This window comes from Aethalodelphis obliquidens, unplaced genomic scaffold (genome assembly GCF_003676395.1).
Source record: "Aethalodelphis obliquidens isolate GAN/ISIS:26980383/991018 unplaced genomic scaffold, ASM367639v1 scaffold49, whole genome shotgun sequence".
Taxonomy (NCBI): Eukaryota; Metazoa; Chordata; class Mammalia; order Artiodactyla; family Delphinidae; genus Aethalodelphis; species Aethalodelphis obliquidens.
Window position 1 is genome coordinate 11,103,111 of NW_020837993.1, and position 23,461 is coordinate 11,126,571.

General features: G+C 35.7%; 1 protein-coding gene across 4 annotated transcripts in view; it reads left to right on the forward strand.

The window, feature by feature from the left end:
* The window catches only part of LRRC28 (leucine rich repeat containing 28), a 187,531-nt gene that overhangs the window by 27,406 nt on the left and 136,664 nt on the right, over positions 1 to 23,461 (forward strand). For all 4 annotated transcript variants that reach the window (XM_027083207.1, XM_027083204.1, XM_027083205.1 and 1 more), the window contains exons 4-5: positions 5,060 to 5,097; positions 5,760 to 5,897. In XM_027083207.1, coding sequence (XP_026939008.1) covers positions 5,060 to 5,097; positions 5,760 to 5,897 — 176 coding nt within the window. The remainder of the gene's footprint in view (positions 1 to 5,059; positions 5,098 to 5,759; positions 5,898 to 23,461) is intronic.

Genomic DNA, 23,461 nt, shown 5'->3' on the forward strand with positions numbered 1-23,461 from the left:
GCCTTAGACTTCACTTCTTATGTAGAACTTCAAGTCCAGCAGAGGTGAGAGCTTAGGGTCTTCTCGGGTCTTTCCTGAGCATATGTGCAGCTCTGGGCATGCATGTGACCTTCTAGATTTCTAGAAATATGTCAGAGTTTTTCAAAGTTCTCTGGAAGGAACTCCCCAACTTTTCATTTAAGGTTTTTGGTTGTCTATTGTTTGCTCCAGCTGTTATCTAGTGCCTCAGGCACCAGCGAAGTTAAACAATTGCCTGTAATTTATCTCAGTTGGAGAAAGGGTTTTTGTACTGGGCAAGCTTCTAGTCAGATCAAGTTAAAAACAGCCTTGCAAGTGGGGTCTTTCAGAGATCCATGAGACAGTCAAATGACAGTTCTCTGGAAATGAACTCCAACTTGGTTCTGCCCCTTTAGGTACTAGCCAGGCTACTGCAATTGAAGTGAAAAGCAAAGTGATTTTCCAGGCTTCTGCAGAGGTGGAGAGTAGGGTATAGGACTGGGGCAAGTAAAAATATCCCAAAATTCACAGCTTAGTCTTCTTACTGAGATTTTTGCCATTTTTCTTACATAAACCCTCCCTGTATTACTGCAAGTCTTTGGTTAATTTCCAGAGTTCTGTACATGTAGCTTCTGATAATTTTTGCCAGTATTATTGTTGATTTTACAAATAAAGAGAATTTTTGGAGGTCTTTATTCTGCCACTTTCGATCTGAATTTGTAGTTTCATTAAAAACTGCCAAATAATTTCCCAGGTTGGCTGTACCATTTTACATTCTCCCCCGGCAATGTGTGATTGTTCCAGTTTCTCCACATCTCACCTGCATTATTTTGTTGTCATTACTTTAAATTTTTGTCATTCAGATAGATGTGTGGTTTTATCTAATTATGGTTTTAATTTGTATTTCTCTAATGGCTTATAACGTTAATTTAACATCTTTTCAAGTACTTGTGATCTTTATCTTTTCTTCAGTGAAATGTCTGTTCATGTCTATTGCTCATTTTCTATTTGGATATTTTTCTTTAGTTGTAAGAGTTTTAAGAGTTCTTTACATATTCTGGAAAACAGTCCTTGGTTGTATAGGTTGTTTACAAATATTTTCTCCCTCTGTATAACTTCTATTTTCATGTTCTTTTGTAGAGCAGAAGTTTTACATTTTGATGAGGTCCACTTTGTCAATTTTTGCTTTTATGTATCATGTTTTTAGTGTCAAATTTAAGAACTTTGTCTAGTCCTAGACCCTGAAGATTTTCTCCTGCTTTTTTTCTCTAAAAGTTGTATAGTTTTTTGCTTTACATTCATCTTCATAGTTCTGAAATGTGTATGTTTTGCCTTCTGGAATTAGAGTTCTTGGTTGTCAGTTACTTTTTTTCTTTCAACATTTTCACGGTGTTTATTGTCTTCTGGCTTGCATATTTTCTGAAGAGACATCTGCTGACATTCCTATATTTCTTCCTCAGTATGTAATGTGTCTTTTTTCCTTGGGCTACTTTGAAGAATGTCTGATTCTTCTATTGGTTTTCAGGGATTTGATTTTGATGTACTTTGTTGTGGTTTTCTTTTTCTTTATCCTTGACATTCATTGAGCTTCTTGGGTTTGTGTCTTTATAGTTTGCATCAAATTTGGATTTTTTAAATATATTTCTTTAGATATTTATTTCTATACCCTTATCTCTGGTCCCTGCTTCTGGGACTCTTACATGTTTGTTAGTTTAATATGGTCCCATAATCACTGACACACTGTTCAGTTCTATTCTTTTCAGTCTTTTTTTTTTTAATGTACTTCAGTTAGGACATATTATATTTCCCTGTCTTCAGGGTTGGTAGTATTTTCTTCTTCAGTATCTAGTAAGTTGTTAATCCAACCTAGTGAGATTTTCACTTAGTTTGTTGTATATTTGATCTCTAGAAGCTCTATTTGGTTCTTCTTTATATGTTAACATTTCTCTCACAATGTTTATATTTTTCTTTGAATACCCGAATATAGTTGTTATAGTTGTTTTGTTTTAAAGTTCTTATTTGCTAATTCCATCATTTGTGTCATACTGGTTCCGTTTGTATTAACTGTTTTTTATCCTAGTTATTGGTCACATTTTCCTAATTCTTAGCACTTTTTGATTAGATGCTGGGCCTTATGAATACTTTATTGTGTCTACACTTTGTTGTCTTCCTTTTTGTGGTGCTTTGTTCTGGCCTGCAGTTATTTGCAATTTAATTTGATCCTTTCATGGCCTGTCTTTATGCTTGTTAGGACAGGTCTAGAGTAACTTCTACTAAAGGGATAGTTTAGCCCTATTACCCACACAGGACCTTTCTAGAATCTCGTTTAAATGAACCAAGTGATCAACAAGGATTTGGTACACTTGCTGCTCAGAACTTGAATGCTTTCTAGCCCTGTATGAGCTCTGTGGACTGTTCAGCTGATAGGTTTTCAGTTACTTTTTGACTGGAGTGCATTATAGAATTCAGCTAAGAGTCAAAGGATCCCTTGAAGTTTTTTTTTTCAGTAGTGCCCTCTCCTCCAGAACTGTACCCACAACTTCCAGCTGCCTCAGGTTCCCTGAACTCTGATTTGTTTCTTCATAACTCAGTGAGACTTCATTCTTTGTTTGGGATCCCATTTTTGTACCACAGTGCACAATTTGCCTCCAGGCATAAATCTGTGGACATTGTGTGGCTCACCTCACTTGTTTCTTCTCTGTCAGGGAACATAGTACTAGTTGCCTCTTGTCAGTATTAGAAAATAATTGTTTCATATATTCCGTCTGGTTTTCTTGTTGCTTATAGCAATTAGGTAAATCTGGTCCTTATTATTTCGTCATGGCTGGAAGTATAAGTCCTGTTCCTTTAATAAAAAATTTTTTTTTTTTATTTTGGAGCAGTTTTTATTTACAGAAAAGTTGTAAAGATAGTAAGTACAGAGTTCCAGTATGCCCAGGTTTCTCCTGTTGTTAACATCTTACAATTTCATTGAACATTTGTCAAGACTAAGAAACTGACATTGCCATATTACTATTAAGTAAATATCTATATTTAATTTTATTAAAAAACTGCCAAACCATTTTCCAAAGTGGCTGTACAGTCATGCATTCCCACCAGCAGTGAATGGGAGTTCCTGCATTATTTGAGTAGAAAAAGAACATGATGAAAACCAGTTACGTCAAAACACCAACATTTTAACTACTTTGAAATTACAAAAATTAAGTAGACAGAAGTGACTTAAAATTGCTAAGCCTTTGATTACAAATGACTTATGATAACAATAATAATTATAACAGTGGCATTCATGGAACTCTGTTCTAAGGGCTTTACATTTATTAATTCATTTAATCCTCACAGCATCCCTATGTTGTTGGTGCTGTTATCCTCTACTTCTGTAGATTAAGAAAGTGAAAAGGTCAGTAATTTTCCCCTGGTCACATAGATATTAAGGTACAGGCAGTCTGGCTCCAGAACCTACTCTGATCCACTTTACCAGTGATGATTCTTCATCAGCTGCACATCAGAGCAACTTGAGTTGAGATGGCCTTGGACATCTATATTTTGAAGACCACTGGTGATTCTAATGTGTAGTCAGGATTGAGAACATTCTAAACTACCATTTACTGCTTTTCATTATAATGTAGATAAATTTATTATGTTAAAATATACTTTTTGATTTTAATGATAATAGTACTTTAGTTCATATTTTGACTTGGACATTTTAAGGTCCTTTTTTGTAGGTAGAATTGGAGTTGAGGCAAAAATTTTGTGGATTACTGAAAAATCAGTTATCTATTTTGGTGTCTAGGCGCTCTGCCTTTTGTGTAATACATGCAAATGTGTGTGTATACTTATATATATATATAGTCTTTCGGCATAAAGAATTTTTAGAGTAATCTGTTAAAGTAGTTAGATATTTCTTCCTAAAAGTAATGTTTAAAGAATATTGATTTTAAAATATGGAAACATTCTAAAAAAAGTAAAATATGGAATCATTCTGTATACACAAAGCAAGGAATAAAATGAATCATAGAATGGTGTAATTGTTTAAATTATGTTAGGCCCAGCAAGTTAATACCTACACAGAATTGATTTAATCCAGCATATAAAAATCTTCTTAAATTTATTAATTTTGTATCTTTCTTATTCTGTGTCATTGACATTTTAACATTTGATATCAGGCTAAAATATATAGAAGAAATATTTTAAATTCTATGTAAGATATACTATATGAAGAGTGATTATGAGGTATAATAAATAAGACAACAGGTTTGAAAATACTTTATCAAAATCTAGTTCTCTGGCCTCAAAAATCAATGATCTAATTTTATTTTTAAAATTATTATTATGCGATTTTCATTGGTCACTGTTGTTTTGCTCTGAATAGTTGGCTGCCGACTATTGCATGAAGTCTCCACCAGAGAGTGCTAAAGATACTTCAGTGGGGAATGTTATTTACTTAGACTTGCCTGGACTTGTCAGCAGGGTAGACTTTTTTTTTTCTGAGAAAAGAATTTGATTTCTTATTTACAAAATTCCTCTTGCTGTGAAATATATTATGTACCTTGACAGTTGAATATTTCTACAGATATCATAAATGATGAGTATTTAATTGCTTCATTTTTGGTTCTCCATACTGGCTTGAAATATCTTTGATTATTTTGTGAAGTTATCCTTTAAAAACTAAAAGTTGCATTTTCCTTTACACAATAGGTGTTGACTTTTCTCTACACAATAGATGTTTTTCTGAAAACCTGAATAATTTAAAATGAACTAGAGAAACTAGTAATTTGTTTTATGAGGTTGAAAAAAATACTTTATTGTGTATGTTTTAATTTTAAAATAGCAACTAAATTAGCAAATAGTTTTAATATTTGCAATTCTAGCATACAATATTATTCTCAAAGTATTATTAATTATCCGTGATGACCATATAGTTTGTGTTACACATTTAGAGTAGGGTATGAAAGAAAATCTGGTCCCTTTATATTTGATAAATCTCTAAGTGAGCATTTTACAGAGTGATTATCTAGCAGAAGTACCGAATGATAACAGCTGTTTTTCCCTTCTTTTCCTCTAGGTATCTTCACTCAAATAACATAGTTGTGGTTCCGGAAGGTACGTGCACTTCAAGTTTTTAGTTAGGAGGTGCTATAGTTTAAATAGTAGAACAGATAGTATAGTGCTATTATAGTTTATAATAGTAGAACAGATTGTCTCTTTAAACCAATTTTGGTTGGAAAATTAGGGAATTTTAATTATAGAGCATCTTTATTAGTTTCAAAGCTTTTTTTCCTCTAATTAGTAATCCAGTTAACTGCTACGATTAAATTAAATTTAAGAAGTCTAAAATGGTTATAATGGTTAGGTAAAAATTTATTATCAGATAAACTGTCATTGGGTAAATAATAAAATGATAACTTTTAAGTTTAATAAATCCAGTTAAGCATTTTGGTTAGATAAAAAAGACTTTATATATTTCATGAATTATTTATTCAAGTAATTTTTACATTGTTTTAACATTTTTATTTGTGCTATTTTTAAACTTACTTTATATCAAGGTAGAAGTGTTATCACTTCATAAAATTTAGTTTGATACTATACTCTAATAAAAATTTTTAAAAAGTTTAGTTTGATATATGTTTTTACTATTATGTCAGCCCTGGAGACAGGGATATTAAGCATTAAAATATTTAAATTTGGAGTACTTGCATTAAAGTTTGGTGTTAAAACACTTGGGTCAAATTAATCATGCTTTTACCCTTCTTTTCTCTTCGAAGCCATTGGGTCCCTTGTAAAACTACAGTGTTTGGATCTTAGTGACAATGCCTTAGAAATTGTTTGCCCAGAAATTGGTCGTCTGAGAGCTTTACGTCATCTTCGATTAGCTAATAACCAACTGCAATTCCTACCTCCAGGTAATCATAGTCTGTAGCACACGAGCTTTTTGTATATTACAAGTCTATTTTTATTAATATTTCTTACTTTGTGTCTAGGCAGTGGGCTTTAGATATATTTGTAAGTATTTGATTGTCTACTTGTTTGAAGATGACATTAAGGAATGTGGATGAAATATGACTCAGAGTCTTTTCCTTGATGCAAGTATGAGAAGGTGGCATTTATGTTTTTCAGCTACAATTACTACAGTTGTGCATTGGAATCAATGCTCCTTCAAATCACTGTCCTGGTGAAATATTTGTACCAAAAGCTACTTCAGTTCTGAATTTCACATAGGAGAATTTATATGAACTTTGCATTTTAGTGTCCCAAAAGCAGATACATACAGTGTTTTCTCTCATTCTCTAGTGAGGTAAATGATGTACATTAACTTGGATTTAATGTGAAATCATACTAGAATTTAGTAGCAGAATTTAAGTTTGAGTCCTAGAATTGTCAGTTCTGCCTTCTGATCATCCTATTAGATTATGATGTACCTATTGATAATACCAAAATCCTGCATTCTCCTGAGCTACCATTAAACCCTTTGACTTTCTTACAAGGTGTATTCAGAGACCTTCCTTTGTGAACCCACACATTTGCAGATTCCTCTGTCCTGTGTCATTTCGCATATTTTTTAAAAAGTGAAGTATGATTTTAAAAAAATCTTGTGCTTCAGGTATTACATAAGAGTTACTCTGCATTCAAAAATGAGCAAAAAAAATACAGATGTCACTCACATTGGCTGGGATTATTTCTTCCTAGTAACTCAGGAATACCAGCTAGTCTTTTAGTGTATCCAAGTGAAATGTGTGACTCAACCAAAATTACAAATTACTACCTGTCACAGAACTTCAGGGACATGTGAAACTGTTAAAAACTATTCATGTTAAATCCATGAATGAATTTATAATTTAAAAAATACTTTCTCCAAAGTTTTTCAAGTACAGAAATTTCTAAATGAAACACAGTAGCTGATTAATTTTTAGACTTTATGTGCTGACTTTCATATATAGGTTCAATATTGTATACAAAAATGATAATTAGTATAGCAGTTGACTCTGCTTAAAAAAATATTTTTTAACCTCATATAATGAGAGTCTTCCTTTTTCCAACTCTACTTAATACAAAAATTTTCAGTATGGTGTGGGAATATAATCTTTAAATTTTATTGTATGTAATCAGACTCAGTGGTGTTTCATCATTCTAGCTTTCATCAAGTTTATGTATTCACATACTCAGGAAATTAGATTCTCTTTCAGAGATTGTCTAGAAAATATATCAGCAAAGATAACACTTTAGATTTTCAGGGTATTTTCATATATGAAACTTACACAAGATACATTATAGAGTCAAAACGCATGGATATAATACTGAATATTTTAGATTTTCGTAGTATTTTCATATATGAAGTTTATACAAGATATGTTGTAGAATCAAAATGCATAGGTATAGTACTGTATTCATAAGCCCCTTTTTCGATACATTTAAAGAACGTCTGAGTAACACAACTCTCTGTTAAAACATTATTCTTTGTTTTCTGTTTTCCTGTCTTTTCCTGTAATGTAAGAACATTTTGTGGTAAAATGTGGCCATTTCCTTCCATTATATACTCTCAGAGGTTAAGGATATATTACTAATGTCATTGACTGCTTCCTAGTAACCAGTGGAGGGTATAGGTTTCCTGACTACTTTAATATGATTTTAAATTTATATTTCACCTGTTTCATAATAGATTTGAGGCATTTACTTCTGATTTTATTTCCCTAGCTTATTTCTTTTGTTTGTGTTTGGTTTTGCTTGTTTTGAGTAAAATTGCATACAGTAATAGCTGTGTATTTTGAGTAGAAACTTTTGATTAAACTATGTATAGACTTTTTTTTTTCTAGGCCATCATAAGTAGCAATGCACTAGATCTTACTAATTTTTTGAATAACTTCATGTATCTCTTTATGAGGTAATTTCAAGTGTTACGATTTGAATGGGAGAGGGGCTAGGCACACATCCCCCAAGTGTTTGACCGTCTTTGGGGACATACTATGGAAAAGTTATTTTAACTGCAGTAAAAAATGTGAGGGACTGCCATATAGTGTCCATTTGATGACAGTAGACTCCAGTTGATGTCTGATCGTTAGCCTCTTCTACCTAGTCCATGTTATTAGTATAGACTTCTTACGTGTTATATTCCTGTGAAAGACTTAATATTTTATTATGTGTATTTTTTTGTGGTTGAAAAACCGTTGAATGTAATTTCACATTCAGTATTTAAAATTTGAAAATTTAAGAGCAGTATTTGAAAAATTTTAAGCATTTAAAATATCTAAATGGATAATAGAGAGTTTTAAAATTAGGATCTAAGAATGGATTACAGGGGCTTCATGAATGCCCTCAAATTGTATGGACAGTTTGGTGTTTGTGAGTGTGTACATATTGCTGTGAAGAAGATCCAATGTTTTTATCAGTTTCTCAAACAGATCCATGACTCATATAGTTGATTCTCTTGGGTTGTTTGCCAATACCCATTCTTTGGGAATGTCCCTTTCCCCCATTCTATTGGATTGCAGAGTACTGCCGTTTTTCTACCTTGTGACATTGCTTTCTCTCCACAGTTGATTGGTCCTGGTGTAGGTACCTGGCCCAAGCAGGACCATTTCTCTCCCTGGGCATTTTGAAAAGGACAGTGTGGGAGAAGGAAAGAGAACAAGAGAGAACAGCAGAGGCTGAGAAAGAAAATCAGGCTCTATTTCTCTCTGGGCTTCTATACAGTACTGTATAATCTTGTGAGGTCTGGGAGTAGCCATGTGGACTGGGAAACAAGGAGAGAAAGATGAAGTAAATAACTAGAAAAAAGATGGAGGCAGAGACTTCCTAAGTTTTCTTTAATTTCCCAATCACTGATTCTGTTCTTAAGGCCCATAGACTTTGCGCTTAAGCTAACTCTAGTCGGCTTCTGTGAATTGTCAACAAAAGAGCTCCATGTAACATAGCTGCCCCAAAGGCTTAAAACAGCCTGTCTTGGGGTATAGGATTAATTGTATATTGAACTCTCCTATTTACTTAACTGTTATGCTTTGAAATTGCAAAAGCTCCAGGGTTAGCAACAGCACGATCAGTAGTATGCCTGTGAAGTGGTTCATTCTGTCATCTGTTTTTTCCTTTTTGTAGTACACTTTGTACCCTTTCTATTATATATATATATATATATATTTTTTTTTTTTTAACCTGAACTCAAGTAATTTTGGAGGAAGTACAGAGAACATTGGCGTGGGGCGATGATGGGTATAGAAATGTGAAGACAGGCTATAAAGAGTATGTTGTTAAGTCAGTGTAGGGAAAGTGTACTGCCCTCTTTGGCCCCATAGCTGGGCCTGAGAAACTGACGTTAAGACAGATTAACAGGAGAAAAGTATACAGATTTTATTTAGTAATTTTTACATGTACACAGGAGCCTTCATAAGAAAAATGAAGACCCAAAGAAGTGTAGTTGGAACCAAACACATATATACTAGGTTGGACAATGAGTAATAAATTGTGAAAATGGACAAGACAAAGGAGTTTGTGCAAGGGCAGTTATTTGTAGAAAAGTGACTAGGAAGATAAGGTTTGGTTTAACAAGGTTTGTTTGTCGTTTGGCCTCACCTCCCTGTCTCTGGTCATAAGAATGTCTTCCTTCCCTCCTGGTATGGGGGTTACACCTTTTGCATGGGAATTTTATCTCCTGCTTTCAGGAAGAAGAAGGAAGCTTAGAGTGCCCTTCTTGCATCTGCTGATTTTCAGTGCCTTTAACTTAAAATAATCAGTACACCAGGATGGCATATTTTGGGGTGGCATACTCTGAACTCCTACACCAGCCACCACAGTGGGCAACTAGAGCTTAATTCTGTGTGAAATATATCCCTCAGAATCATCACACTAAAGTGCTGAAAGAGCTACAGTACTTCAACATCAACTTCCAAAAATTATGGTTGAGAGCTGATTGGGTGGGAGGGTGGGTGTTAATTCTCTGTTACTTCTGGCATGCTGCACATGTACACACATGGACAGAGCAGCAGCCTTCTGCAGTTTCAGAAGAGTCTTCAGCCACAGTGATATGGATACTGGTAGTGGAGCTATGGCCATAAAACACTGAAGTGGTCCACCTAGGTAATATGTGTGGAGCTCTGACAAGCTCTCACAGACATCATGAACCATGGATGGAGAGAGGTGCTTGGTACATCTGCTTTCAAAGTCTTCCAGACTTGGTCCATAGACCCCAACCTGAAAGATAAGACTAATTTAATAGTTTGGGTTTAACTTGGTTCCAAATTACCTCCCCCCGCAAAAAAATCTTCTGGCTAATGTTATTGAAATCATAGTCTGTGGTGTAAGAACTTTGGAACCTGAAGCACTATTTTTCTGAGCAGATCCAGTCCCTCCTCCCTTTTTTTCAATAACTTTGTATATTATTTGGCAATGAGTATTGTGGGTTTATATTTTAAATACCATATGGAAAAGGTTAAATGAATATTTTGTCTTTTTTTTTTACTGTGATACTTAAAAATTTTTAATTTTTGTTTATTTTTCACAAGTAAAAATTGTACATATTTAAAGTATACAGTGTGATGTTTTGACATATGTATATATTGTGAAATGATTACTACAATTGAACTAATTAACGTATTTGTTACCTCCCAAAGTTACCTTTTGTGTGAGTGTGTGGTGAGAACACTTAAGATCTACTCTCTTAGCAAACTTCAAATACACAACACACTATTATTCAGTTGCCTTTTAAAAAAACTTTTTATTGTGGTAAATTTTAAGCACAATCAAAAGTAGACAGAATAGAATAGTAAGCCCCCATATACCCAATACCTAACTTTAACAATTACCATGGCTTTCTCCTCTCTTGTATTATTTTTCTTTTAACTTTTGTTCTTCATATTTTTGTCCTCTCAAGGTTTTTTTTTGTTTTAATTGGGGTAAAATTTACATACAGTGAAATGCTCAAGTGTACAATTCTTGAGTTTTGATAAATGTATATACCCATGTAACCAACATCTTATTTGAGATACAGAACATTTCCATTAACCCAGAATGTTCTCTTACGCCATTTCCAGTCAATCAGTTTGCTATAGGCAAACCCTATTCTGATTTCTCTTACCATAGATTAATTTTGTCTGTTGTTGAAAATAATATAAATGGGAACATATAGTATGTTCTCTGTTTGACTTCTTTCACTCAAAATAATGGTTTCAAGATGCATCCATGCTGTTGCATGTGTCAGTAGTTCATCCTGTTTTATTGCAGAGTAGAATTCCATTGTATAAACATACACTTTATAATTTACTTTCCTCTTAATGGACATGTCAGTTTTTTCTAGCTTTGGGCTATTATCAGTAAAACTAATATAAACATTCTTGTATAAGACTTTTCATGGATATATGTTTTTATTTCTCTTGGGTAAATACCTATTAGTAGAAATGTGATTCATAATATAGGTATATGCTTAAGTTTATAAGAAATTGCCCAGCAGTTTTTAAAACAGTTATACCATTTTACACTTCTCACAGAAATATATGAGAGTTCTAGTTACTCTGCATGTTTGCTAGTATTTAGTGTTGTCTGTTTTTGGCTTTGTTTATTTTAGCTGTAGTAATAGATGTGAAGTTACATTACATTGTTTTAATTTGTATTTAATTGAATGTGTCTTTCCCTCTTGACTAATGGTATTGAGCACCTTCTAATGTATTCGTGGACTATTCCAAATCTTCTTTTTGAATTGTAGGCGGTATCTCCCTACTTTACAGACCAGTGGCCAGATTTAGGTTGCTGAAGAATTCTCTTTGCTCTCTAGTTCTGCCCCTTGCTTTCTGTGCCTTGAGAGCTCTTTTAGCCCTGCTGCCCCATCGTTGGCCTGTGTATGGCTGCCCTGTACTCTGAAGGTGGGTCTTGCCTCTGCAAAGTTTCTCTTGGCTTTCCGGTTATCTTTCATTCCTCACATCTTCCTTAGCTCAAAGCCTAGAGGACTTTAGAGAGATGATCTCAGCTCTCTTCTCTTGCCCCCATTTTTGGTGAAAACTAGTGGAAAAGAGTTTGTGTGAAGAGGGGCCAGGTAGTTCATACAGCCTCTCTCTGTGTCTGGGGCTGCTCTGGATTCTATGCTGGTATGCCAGTCCCCACATAGCCCTTCAAAGTTAGACTGGTTTCTTTTTAGTGCTTGTCTGTGGCAGATTCTTTGTCCTCCCATTACAGTCAAGGGTGATAGCAACTGGAAATCTCTTCTGTTTTAAAATGGGCTTATCACTTTTTGGAGTTGATTTTGGTTTCTGGGTGTCCTCAGTCTCTGAAAAATTTTAAAAACTATAATTATGTAGCTTATCCAACTTCTTTTCATGGTTAGGGTGTAAGTGATAACTCTTTTGACTTTTTATTTTCTTACTGGCATTAAGTTCTCCTCCCTCACAGGCTACCACAATTTGGTTTTTGTTCCTCTCTACTTTTCTTTCTCTACCTACTTTCTGTCTTCTTTTGGATTACTTGAGTACGTTTTAGTGTTCCATTTTATTTCCTCTACTGGTTTTTCTTTACAGTTAACAATATGCACCCTTAACTTATTACAGCTTACTTAGGATACTGTACCACTTAATATAAATTTTAAGAACCTTTCAGGGACTTCTCTGGTCGTCCAACGGTTAAGAATCCACTTTCCCATGCCGGGGATGCGGGTTTGATCCCTGGTCGGGGAACTAAGATCCCACATGCTGTAGGGCTACTGAGCCTGCGTGCCACAACTAGAGAGCCCATGTGCTCTGGAGCCAGCATGCCACAACTAGAAGTCTTCGTGCTGCAATGAGGAGCCCATGTGCCGCAACTAAGACCTGAAGCAGCCAAAAATAAATGAATAAATAGTAAAATAAAAAAGAACCTTCCAATAGTATACTTCCATTTACCCTCCTTCCTTTGTGTTATTGTATCATGTATTTTATATCTATATATGTTATGAACCCCACAATATAATGTTTATTTTGCAGTGGTCAGTTATCTTTAAAGGAAATCACAATAATTTTTTAAAAAGATATTCTTTGTATTTACCCATATATTTACCATTTCCTGTACTCTTCATTCTTTCTTGTAGATCTCTTTTTTATTTGGTATCATTTCTCCTCAGCCTAAAGTATTGATACTTTCTTTAATATTTCTTGTAGTGCAGTTCTACTGTCATAGTTCTACTGAACTATGTCACTTTCTCTTAATGCAAAAATGTCTATTTCACCTTTGACTTTGAAGCATGTTTTCTCAGGATATAGGGGTCTGGGTTGACAATTTTTTTTTAGCACTTTAAAAGACAGCTTTCCATTGTCTTCTGATCCCATTGTTTCTGATGAGAAGTCAGTTGTAATTTGTATCATTGTTAGCCTATATATGTCTTCTTCTATGGCTATATTAAAATTTTTCTCTTTATCTTTGGTGTTAGCAGTTTGTCTATGATGTACCATGATGTAGGATTTTTTATATTTATCCTGCAAGGGCTTTTCTTGATTCCCAAATTGGGAAGTTTCCTGTTACCTGTTATTATTTCTTTATATATTTTTCTGCCCCACATTTTTTTTTTCTTTCAAGAACTCCAGTTACACACATTAGATCATTTGATAATGTTTCACAGGTCACTGAGGCTTTTTTCTTTTTTAATCTTTTTTTTTTCTCCTTATCTAGAGGTTGGATGATATCTGTTTATCTGTCTTCTACTCCAGTAACTTCTTTTGTGATCTCGCATATGTTATTTATTAAGCCCCTCTTCACCGTCTCACAGCTTTTTCCTCTTTGGTACCTTGTCTTGCATTTTCCAGCTGCTTCAGCCTCCCAAACTGTGATCTCTGTCTCTTTAGCACTGTGAGACTGCAAGGTTCTACTTGGGTTCCACTTCCCTGTGTTGTGGGCAAGAAAGCCTTGTCCAGCTTGGGACACAAGGGGTGTTTACCTTATTTCAAAGATCAGAGTCCTTTGTTTCCTGTTTGTTGCTTGAACCAGTTGCCTCACATATTTTTGACTAGTCTTATTGCTATATTTTGGTGGGAGGGAAGTCTGGTGTCAGTGTCCCTGTCATATCTGGAAGTGGAAGTCCTATTAGATGTTCTTTGATTTCTCATCTTATTGCTTACCTGCATTCTTATATATATATAACTTGTATGCCATTTAAACATTTATATGTTGCCTTCTCCTACTTCCAGTATCAAAACTATAACATTATTTGTTACAGAATAAATTTAAACTCATTTTCTTCCAAAGGCTTTTTCTAACTTAAGTAAAATTACATTATCTATTATGATATAATAAAGGGTTACTGGAGAAAGATTTCCATCGGTGCAGAGCAATTTGCCAAATACTTTGTGATTCACCATTGGCCACAAAGGCCAATGGATATTAGAAGAATCAGAAAATCCAGCTGCCCCTTGATAGTAAAGAGAATCCTTATGCTGTGATTCACTATAAACTCTGTGAATTCCCATGAGAGAAGATTATGGTAACAGACAACAAAATGTCACTAGGAGTCAGAAAAGATGCTGCTTACATCGGCAATATAAATCAGCCTGTTTTTTTTTAAATGGTTTTATCTTTGAAAAATTGTTCTGCATACCAAGAAGGGAAGGATTTTTTAGCCCAAATTGAAAATATTAAAGCAGTCTAGAGGCTTCCCTGGTGGCGCAGTGGTTAAGAATCTGCCTGCCAATGCAGGGGACATGGGTTCGAGCCAGGTCTGGAAAGGTCCCACATGCCGCGGAGCAGCTAAGCCCGTACGCCACAACAACTGAGCCTGCGCTCTAGAGCCCACGTGCCACAACTACTGAGTCTGCGTGCCATAACTATTGAAGCCTGCTTGCCTAGAGCCTGTGCTCCACAACAAGAGAAGCCACCGCAATGAGAAGCCCTTGCACCGCAACGAAGAGTAGCCTCCGCTCAACGCAACTAGAGAAAGCCCGCGTGCAGCAGCGAAGACCTAATGCAGCCAAAAATAAACAAATAAATAAATTTATAAAAAAAGAAAAGCAGTCTATGTTGTACTTAAATGGATAAAAGCATGCAAAAACAGAAATACATACTACATATAACTAGCATGAATTGTTCTAAAACTCAGGCTTCAAGTATGGTCAAGTTTATCATTTTTTCTTAAAATTTATTTGTCCTCCAGTTGAGCCTCTGTTGCTTTATTAAAATGAAATTTAGTATCTCTTCTTAGCTCTGTCCTGTTGCCACCAAATTATTCTGAAATCTTTATGCTCACTGGTCTAATGTGGAGGTTGGGGTCAGCCTTCTTCCTACAGAGGACAGGCTTCCTAGGAAGCCCAATCACTCTGGAGCTTCCCCTGTTGCTTGCTGCCCACCTGCTGAAAATTCATTGGCATAGTCTGACAGATAGTAGTGCAGGCTTCTGTGACTCTTCAGAGGTGCTGGCCCCGCTCCTGTAGGTACAGGCCTGGTCAGAGGTGCTCCACGTTTGCATTCTGTGGGTTTCAGTTTCTAGGAATGATGGGTGGCCTCGGGAACACTGGGTCAGCCCTGGTTTCACTGTGCCTGTGCTCTTTCTTCTTTAGTGATCAACTGAAAGGGAGAAGAGAGCAGCTTTATTTTTGAATCCTCAAAGCACAAAGGATCTTACTGTGCCACTACCGCCAAATAATCAAGGTTGTTCACCCCCGTACTACCCTCCTTGGGTGGATACCATAGTAATTCAGGGTGATTTACCCTCCTAGTGAGATAGCTTTTCACTGATTCCACATCAGTACTGGCAAAATAGCTAGCTAGCACTTTTCTCACTAAAAAAATGTAAATAATTAATCTCTGGCAGAGTCCCATCTGGTGTTACCAGGCTATATGTGTATAGTCATCAATATATGTAAATAGATTTTCTCTATTTTACAGGGTTATCTACATGACCTGGGGCACTTACTGTTTCACCTACTCAACAGAAGAGTATTTGTTGGTTCAAAATACCATGCTGTGTACTAGAGGAACTGGGGACAGTGAAGGGGGACAAAATCCAGAGCCAGGTTTCAAAGGAGCTTATAATATTTTATTTATTTATTTATTTTTTTGCGGTACGTGGACCCTTCACTCCTGTGGCCTCTCCCGTTGTGGAGCACAGGCTCCGGACGCGCAGGCTCAGCGGCCATGGCTCACAGGCCCAGCCGCTCTGCGGCATGTGGGATCCTCCCGGACCGGGGCACGAACCCATGTCCCCTGCATCAGCAGGCGGACTCTCAACCACTGCGCCACCAGGGAAGCCCAAGGAGCTTATAATATTTTATTATCAAATAGTTTAAACTGTGAACTTCCAAGAAGAGACTAGGTGGAGAAGAGAGAGAAAGAAGTATTGAGTAGTTGGTCATTATCTTGGTAGTGTGCCAAGTGGTTCAGATATCCACTTTGGCAACTAATGGATAGAGGGATAAAACTCTAGCAATCTACCTACCCTCGGTTTGCTAGGTGACCACTGAATAAATTGTCTACCAGAGTCCTAAACTCATATTCATAACCTGTTCTTTCAGTGTCTCTTATAGAATTCTATCTACTTTTTTAGTCTCTTTGTAGCACATATAGTACTTTATTTGTAAAGTTAACTTTATACTATATAGTTAAACATAGTAACTTTATAGTATTATATAGATTTTTAATTCAGACTTTTACATAAAATTATTTTGGTGTACTAGATTAGATAAAACAGATTTATCAGAAAAAAATTCTGTCAATACTATTACACATTGTAAAATCTGTTTACAAATAGAGTTAAAACTTCTAAATTGTATTTAAAAACTTACAAGTTTTGAAAATTCGGCAAAAGTCTTAGAATCAAAATGACCATTAAAATTCTTCTAAAAGAAAAAAATTGTTTTCTGGACTGTGCATCCTTCTCAGTGCAAATAGATACAGAAAATACTCCTTTTTAGGAAAGGTGTGAAGGGAAGTGCTGGAAAACTTCCCAAATGTCAGAAACACAAAAGTTCATTCTGTTGATACTTTAAAAAAAAAAGCAAAAGGAGAGTAGTTGGTCCCTCAGACTTGGAAAGCCTCTCCCATCATACAATTGGCTAAGGCATGTTGAATTCCTTTCTGTGGCCCATTCCTTTGTGAAAAGATTTCAAAGCAGCTAATATCATCACAGCAGTGGTCTAATTTAAAATCTTTTAAGGGGAATACTGCCAAATTCACTTCACACGCATGCTGCTTCTCTTCCCTTTCTGTACACAGTTTTCTACTCCATGGTCTATTACAAGCTTGGTGCTGTATGGGAACCTTGAAGACAGTACTGAGGTCAGTGAAGAGAGTTTAAAGAGAAGTCAGGCATGATGTGAGGGAATGAGCTGATGTTTACGTGGTGTGCAAGAGCAAATGACTTGGAGTTGGATATTTTCCATTATTTTGTCTTTGAAATGTATCTGTCTCATAGTCTATCATACACACTGCTTCCAGGATCATCCTTCTAAAATACAGATTTAGTAAACTACATCCCCAATTAAAATCCTTCAAGGATTATTTCAGTCCTTCATTGAAATAATTTGCTAAAAGTGTGTGGTTGCCGGAATAGAAGCCTGTGTTGGGTAGTAATCATTTGTTTATTTTGAAGACCAGGAATTAGAAATATTAAAAGAAAAAAAAAACCCTGATAATTGTAGAAGTGTTCTTTTTTTGATTTCTTTTTTGATGTGGACCATTATTAAGGTCTTTATTGAGTTTGTTACAATATTGCTTCTGTTTTGGTTTTTTGGCCACGAGGCATGTGGGATTTTAGCTCCCTGACCAGGGATCGAACCCACACCCCCTGTATTGGAAGGTGAAGTCTTAACCACTGGATTGCCAGGGAGAGGCCCTGTAGAAGTATTCTTAATCTTTTGGAATAAACTTTCTTCAGAACTTATGTATTTTCTTAGGCACAACATATTAATGGGAATTCAGAGATTTTATTTTTGTATTCAAATCAACTTGCAGTATTTTGGAGGTGGCAAGGAGTAATTTCTATCATACCTTTTGATATGGCAAAACTTGGGTTTGTAGTTCATTTTTACGCAGTTCGTTCATAGCTTTCAAGTATTCAGCATGTTTTTCTTAATAGAATGATTTGATATATTGCATTTATTAAACAATCTTTGGGAAAGGCAAGTATTAAATAGATACATAAACAAAGGTTATATTTTCATGGTGGTTGTATGGTTTTAATTGATTTTTCTACCTTGATTTCAGTATACTGTTGTTTTGTGACATCAGAAAATTACAGTTTCATGTTAATACAATTGTGGAGAAAAATTAACTGGCAGAATATAGATGATGTGCTAAAATATGTATTTCTTAAAAATAATGTCTTCAATGTGTAAAATATTTTGTTTTGTTTCTTCATGTGTTATTTGAACATGCTTATTGGTTACTTCATCTCTTTTATCTTGTTAAAGGTCTTAATTTAAATCAGATTGTCTGTTCTGCAAGTAATTTTAAAGTTAATGATTGTTTTAGTGCAGAAAAAGCATTATGATCTGCCAAGGATTGATGTAATGAGAAGTAATTAAACAAAATTTAGTTTGCTACCAAATTCACCCTGCCCCCACCCCACACAATTGGCATCACAGTTCTTTGGGTTTTTTTCAATTTCTTTATAAAAAATCAACATATTAAGCAGATACATTGATGTTTTTGAGCAATTTGTTGTAGTTTTCACTGGGTATTTATAAGGTGGTGAGAGAACTTGAAATAAAAACTGTGGCTATGGAAGTGACAAAGCGTTCAAAAAATGAATGTCCTTATATACTTATAACAAATGCCATTAGTTGGTTGTATGTCTCTTCTACTTCCTTAGCTGGATCTGCTGACTTCCCTGCTCCTGACTTATTCTGAAAGAGAATCAAAGTCTGGCAGGTCTGTTTTGATGACTTTTTTCTTTTTAATTTAAAAAGTTTGGTATTCATCACTTTAGTATGAATTTATAGTACCAATATTAGTGCCTTATTATTTATTTTTTTAAGGAATAACAGCAGGTTTTGTAGGAGTCATATTATTTACACATACATTTAGGTCCTAACATGAAAGTTTGTTGGAAAAAATAGCTGAAAGATACATAGATGTTTAGAGTAATAGATCTCAGAATTTCTCTTTCCTTCATCCATTTTTACCTCTTTTTAAAATGTAAATGTACATTTTTATGAAGGAAAGTACAAGTTTCATACGAGTAAAATAAGGTTAAAATTTTAATTATTAAATCTTCAGTCGAGTAACCAAAGAAATATTCTTATAAATGCATTAAAAAATGCTTTTTTTTTAACGTTTTATTTTGTATTGGGGTATAGCTGATTGACAATGTTGCGGTAGTTTCAGGTACACAGCAAAGGGACTCAGCCATAAGATACATGTATCCACTCTCCCCCAGACTCCCCTCCCATCCAGGCTGCCACATAACATTGAGCAGAGTTCCCTGTGTTATACAGTAGGTCCTGTTGGTTATCCATTTTAAATATAGCAGTGTGTATATGTCGATCCCAAACTCCCTAAGTATCCCTTCCCCCCCATCCTTCTTCCACTCCAGGTAACAATAAGATTGTTTTCTAAGTCTGTGAGTCTGTTTCTGTTTTGTAAATAAGTTCATTTGTATCATTTCTTTTTAGATTCTGCATATAAGTGATATCATACGATATTTCTCTTTCTCTGACTTACTTCACTCAGTGTGACACTCTAGGTACATCCATGTTGCTGCAAATGGCATTATTTCATTCTTTTTAATGGCTAATATTCCATTGTATATATGTACCACATCTTCTTTGTACATTCCTCTGTCAATGGACATTTAGGTTGCTTCCATGTCTTGGCTATTGTAAAGAGTGCTGCAGTGAACACTGGGGTGCATGTTTCCTTTTGGATCATGTTTTTCTCCAGACATATGCCGAGGAATAGGATTGCAGTGTCATATGGTAGCTCTATTTTTAGTTTTTTAAGGAACCTTCATTCTGTTCTCCATCAATTTACATTCCCACCAACAGTTTAGGAGGGTTCCCTTCTCTCCATACCCTCTCCAGCATTTATTGTTTGTGGATTTTTTGATGATAGCCATTTTGACTGGTGTGAGGTGATATCTCATTGTAGTTTTGATTTGCATTTCTCTAATAATTAGCGATGTTGAACATCTTTTCATATGCCTCTTGGCCATCTGTATGTCTTCTTTGGAGAAATGTCTATTTAGGTCTTCTGCCCATTTTTTGATTGGGTTGTTTGTTTTGATGATATTAAGCCTTATGAGCTGTTTGTAAACTTTGGAGTCTAATCCCTTCTCAGTCACATCATTTGCAAATATTTTCTCCCAATCTGTGGGTTGTCTTTTCATTTTGTTTATGGTCTCCTTTGCTGTGCAAAAGCTTTTAAGTTTAATTAGATCCCATTTGTTTATTTTTGTTTTTATTTCCATTATTCTGGGAGATGGATCGAAAAAGATATTGCTGGGATTTTTTTTTTTTTTTTTGGCTGCACTGGGTCTTTGTTGCTGCACATGGGCTTTCTCTAGTTGTGGTGAGTGGGGGCTACTCTGCGTTGCGGTGCACGGGCTTCTAATTGCGGTGGCTTCTGTTGTTGCGGAGCACAGGCTCTAGGCACATGGGCTTCAGTAGTTGTGGCACATGGGCTCTAGAGTGCAGGCTCAATAGTTGTGGCACATGGGCTTAGTTGCTCTGCGACACATGGGATCTTCCCAGACCAGGGCTCGAACCCATGTCCCCTGCATTGGCAGGAGGATTCTTAACCACTGCGCCACCAAGGAAGTCCACATTTAAGTCTTTAATCCACTTTGAGAGCTTATTTTTGTGTATGGTGTTAAAGAATGATCTAATTTCATTTGTTTTACATGTAGCTGTCCAGTTTTCCCAGCACCATTTGTTGAAGAGACTGTCTTTACACCACTGTGTAGTCTTGCTTCCTTTGTTGTAGATTAATTGACCATAGGTGTGTGGGTTTATTTCTGGGCTTTCTATCCTGTTCCATTGATCTATATTTCTGTTTTTGTGCTGGTACCATACTGTTTTGATGACTATAGCTTTGTAGTATAGTCTGACATCAGACAGCCTGATTCCTCCAGCTCCATTTTTCTTTCTCAAGACTTCTTTGGCTGTTTGGGGTCTTTTGTGTATCCGTATAAATTTTAAGATTTTTTGTTCTACTTCTGTGAAAGATGCCATTGGTAATTTGATAGGGACTGCGTTGAATTGGTAGAAAGCCTTGGGTAGTATAGTCATTTTGACAGTATTGGTTCTTTTAATCCACGAAATGGTATAGCTTTCCATCTGTCTGTGTCTTCTTTGATTTCTTTCATCAGTGTCTTACAGTTTTCAGAGTACAGGTCTTTTGTCTCCTTAGATAGGCTATTCCTAGGTATTTTATTCATTTTGATGCGATGGTAAATGGGATTGTTTCTTGAATTTCTCTTTCTGATCTTTCGTTGTTAGTGTATAGAAATACAACAGATTTCTGTGTATTAATTTTGTAAACTGCAGCTTTACCAAATTCATTGATGAGTTCTAGTAGTTTTCTGGTAGCGTCTTTGGGATCTTCTATATATAGTATCATGTCATCTGCAAACAGTGACAGTTTTCATCTTCTTTTCCAGTTTGGATTCTTTTTATTTCTTTTTCTTCTATGATTGCCATAGCTAGGACTTCCAAAACTATGTTGAATAAAAGTTGTGTCTTGTTCCTCCTTGTCTTGTTCCTGATCTTAGAGGAAATGCTTCCAGCTTTTCCCCATTGAGTATGACGTTAGCTGTAGGTTTGTCCTCTATGACCTTTATTAGGTTGAGGTATGTTCCCTCTGTGCCCACTTTCTGGAGAGTGTTTATCATAAATGGGTGCTGAATTTTGTCAAAAGCTTTTTCCGCATCTGTTGAGATGATCATATGGTTTTTATTCTTCAATTTGTTGATGTGTTGTATCACACTGATTGATTTGCGGATATTGAAAAATCCTGCATCCCTGGGATAAATCCTACTTGATCATGGTGTATGATTGTTTTAATGTATTGCTGGATTTGGTTTGCTAGTATTTTGTTGAGGATTTTTATGTCTATGTTTGTCAGTGATATTGGCCTGTAATTTTCTTTTTTTGTAGTATCTTTGCCTGGTTTTGGTATCAGGGTTATGGTGGCCTCATGGAATGAGTTTGGGAGTTTTCCTTCCTCTGCACCTTTTTGGAAGAGTTTCAGAAGGATAGGTGTTGGCTCTTCTCTAGATGTTTGATAGAATTCACCTATGAGACCATCAGGCCCTGGAATTTTGTTTACTGGGAGTTTTTTAATCACAGTGTCAGTTTCAGTGCTTGTGATTGGTCTGTTCATATTTTCTATTTCTTCCTGGTTCAGTTTTGGGAGACTACCTTTCTAGGAATTTGTCCATTTCTTCCAGGTTGTCCATTTTATTGGCATACAGTTGCTTGTATTAGTCTCTTATGACCCTTTGTATTTCTGTGGTGTCAGTTGCAACTTCTCCTTTTTCATTTCTAATTTTGATTTGAGCCATCTCCCTTTTTTTCTTGATGAGTCTGGCTAAAGGTTTATGAATTTTGTTTATCTTTTCAGAGAACCAGCTTTTAGCTTCATTGATCTTTGCTGTTGTTTTCTTTGTCTCTATTTCATTTATTTCTGCTCTGGTCTTTATGATTTCTTTCCTTCTACTAACTTTAGGTTTTGTTTGTTCTTCTTTCTCCAGTTATTTTAGGTGTAAGGTTAGGTTGTTTATTTGAGGTTTCTCTTGTTTCCTGAGGTAAGATTGTATTGCTGTAAACTCCCCTCTTAGAACTGCTTTTGCTACATTGCATAGGTTTTGGATCATTGTGCTTTCATTTTCTTTTGTCCGTAGGTATTTTTTGATTTCTTCTGTGATTTCTTCAGTGACCCATTGGTTGTTTAGTACTATATTGCTTAGCCTCTACGTGTTTGTGGGGTTTTTTAAAATAAATTTATTTATTTTTGGCTGTGTTGGGTCTTCATTGCTGCATACAGCCTTTTCTCTAGCTGCGGCAAGAGTGTGCTACTCTTTGTTGCGGTGCGTGGGCTTCTCATTGTGGTGGCTTCTGTTGTTGCGGAGCACGGGCTCTAGGTGCACGGGCTTCAGTAGTTGTGGCATGTGGGCTCAGTTTGTGGTTCACGGGCTGTAGAGCGCAGGCTCAGTAGTTGTGATGCATGGGCTTAGTTGCTCCGCGGCATGTCAGATCTTCCCAGACGGGGTTCGAACCTGTGTCCCCTGCATTGGCAGGCAGATTCTTAACCACTGCACCACCAGGGAAGCCCATTTGTGTTTTTAATAGTTTTTTTCTTGTAGTTTATTTCTAATCTCATAGCATTGTGATCAGAAAAGATGTTTGATATGATTTCAGTTTTCTTAAATTTACTGAAGCTCTCCCTGTGGCCCAGCATGTAGTCCATCCTAGAAAATGTTCCGTGTGCACTTGAGAAGAATGTGTATTCTGCTGCTTTTGGATGGAATGCTCTATAAATATAAATTAAGTCCATCTGGTCTAGTGTGTTATTGTAGGGCTGTGTTTCCTTATTCATT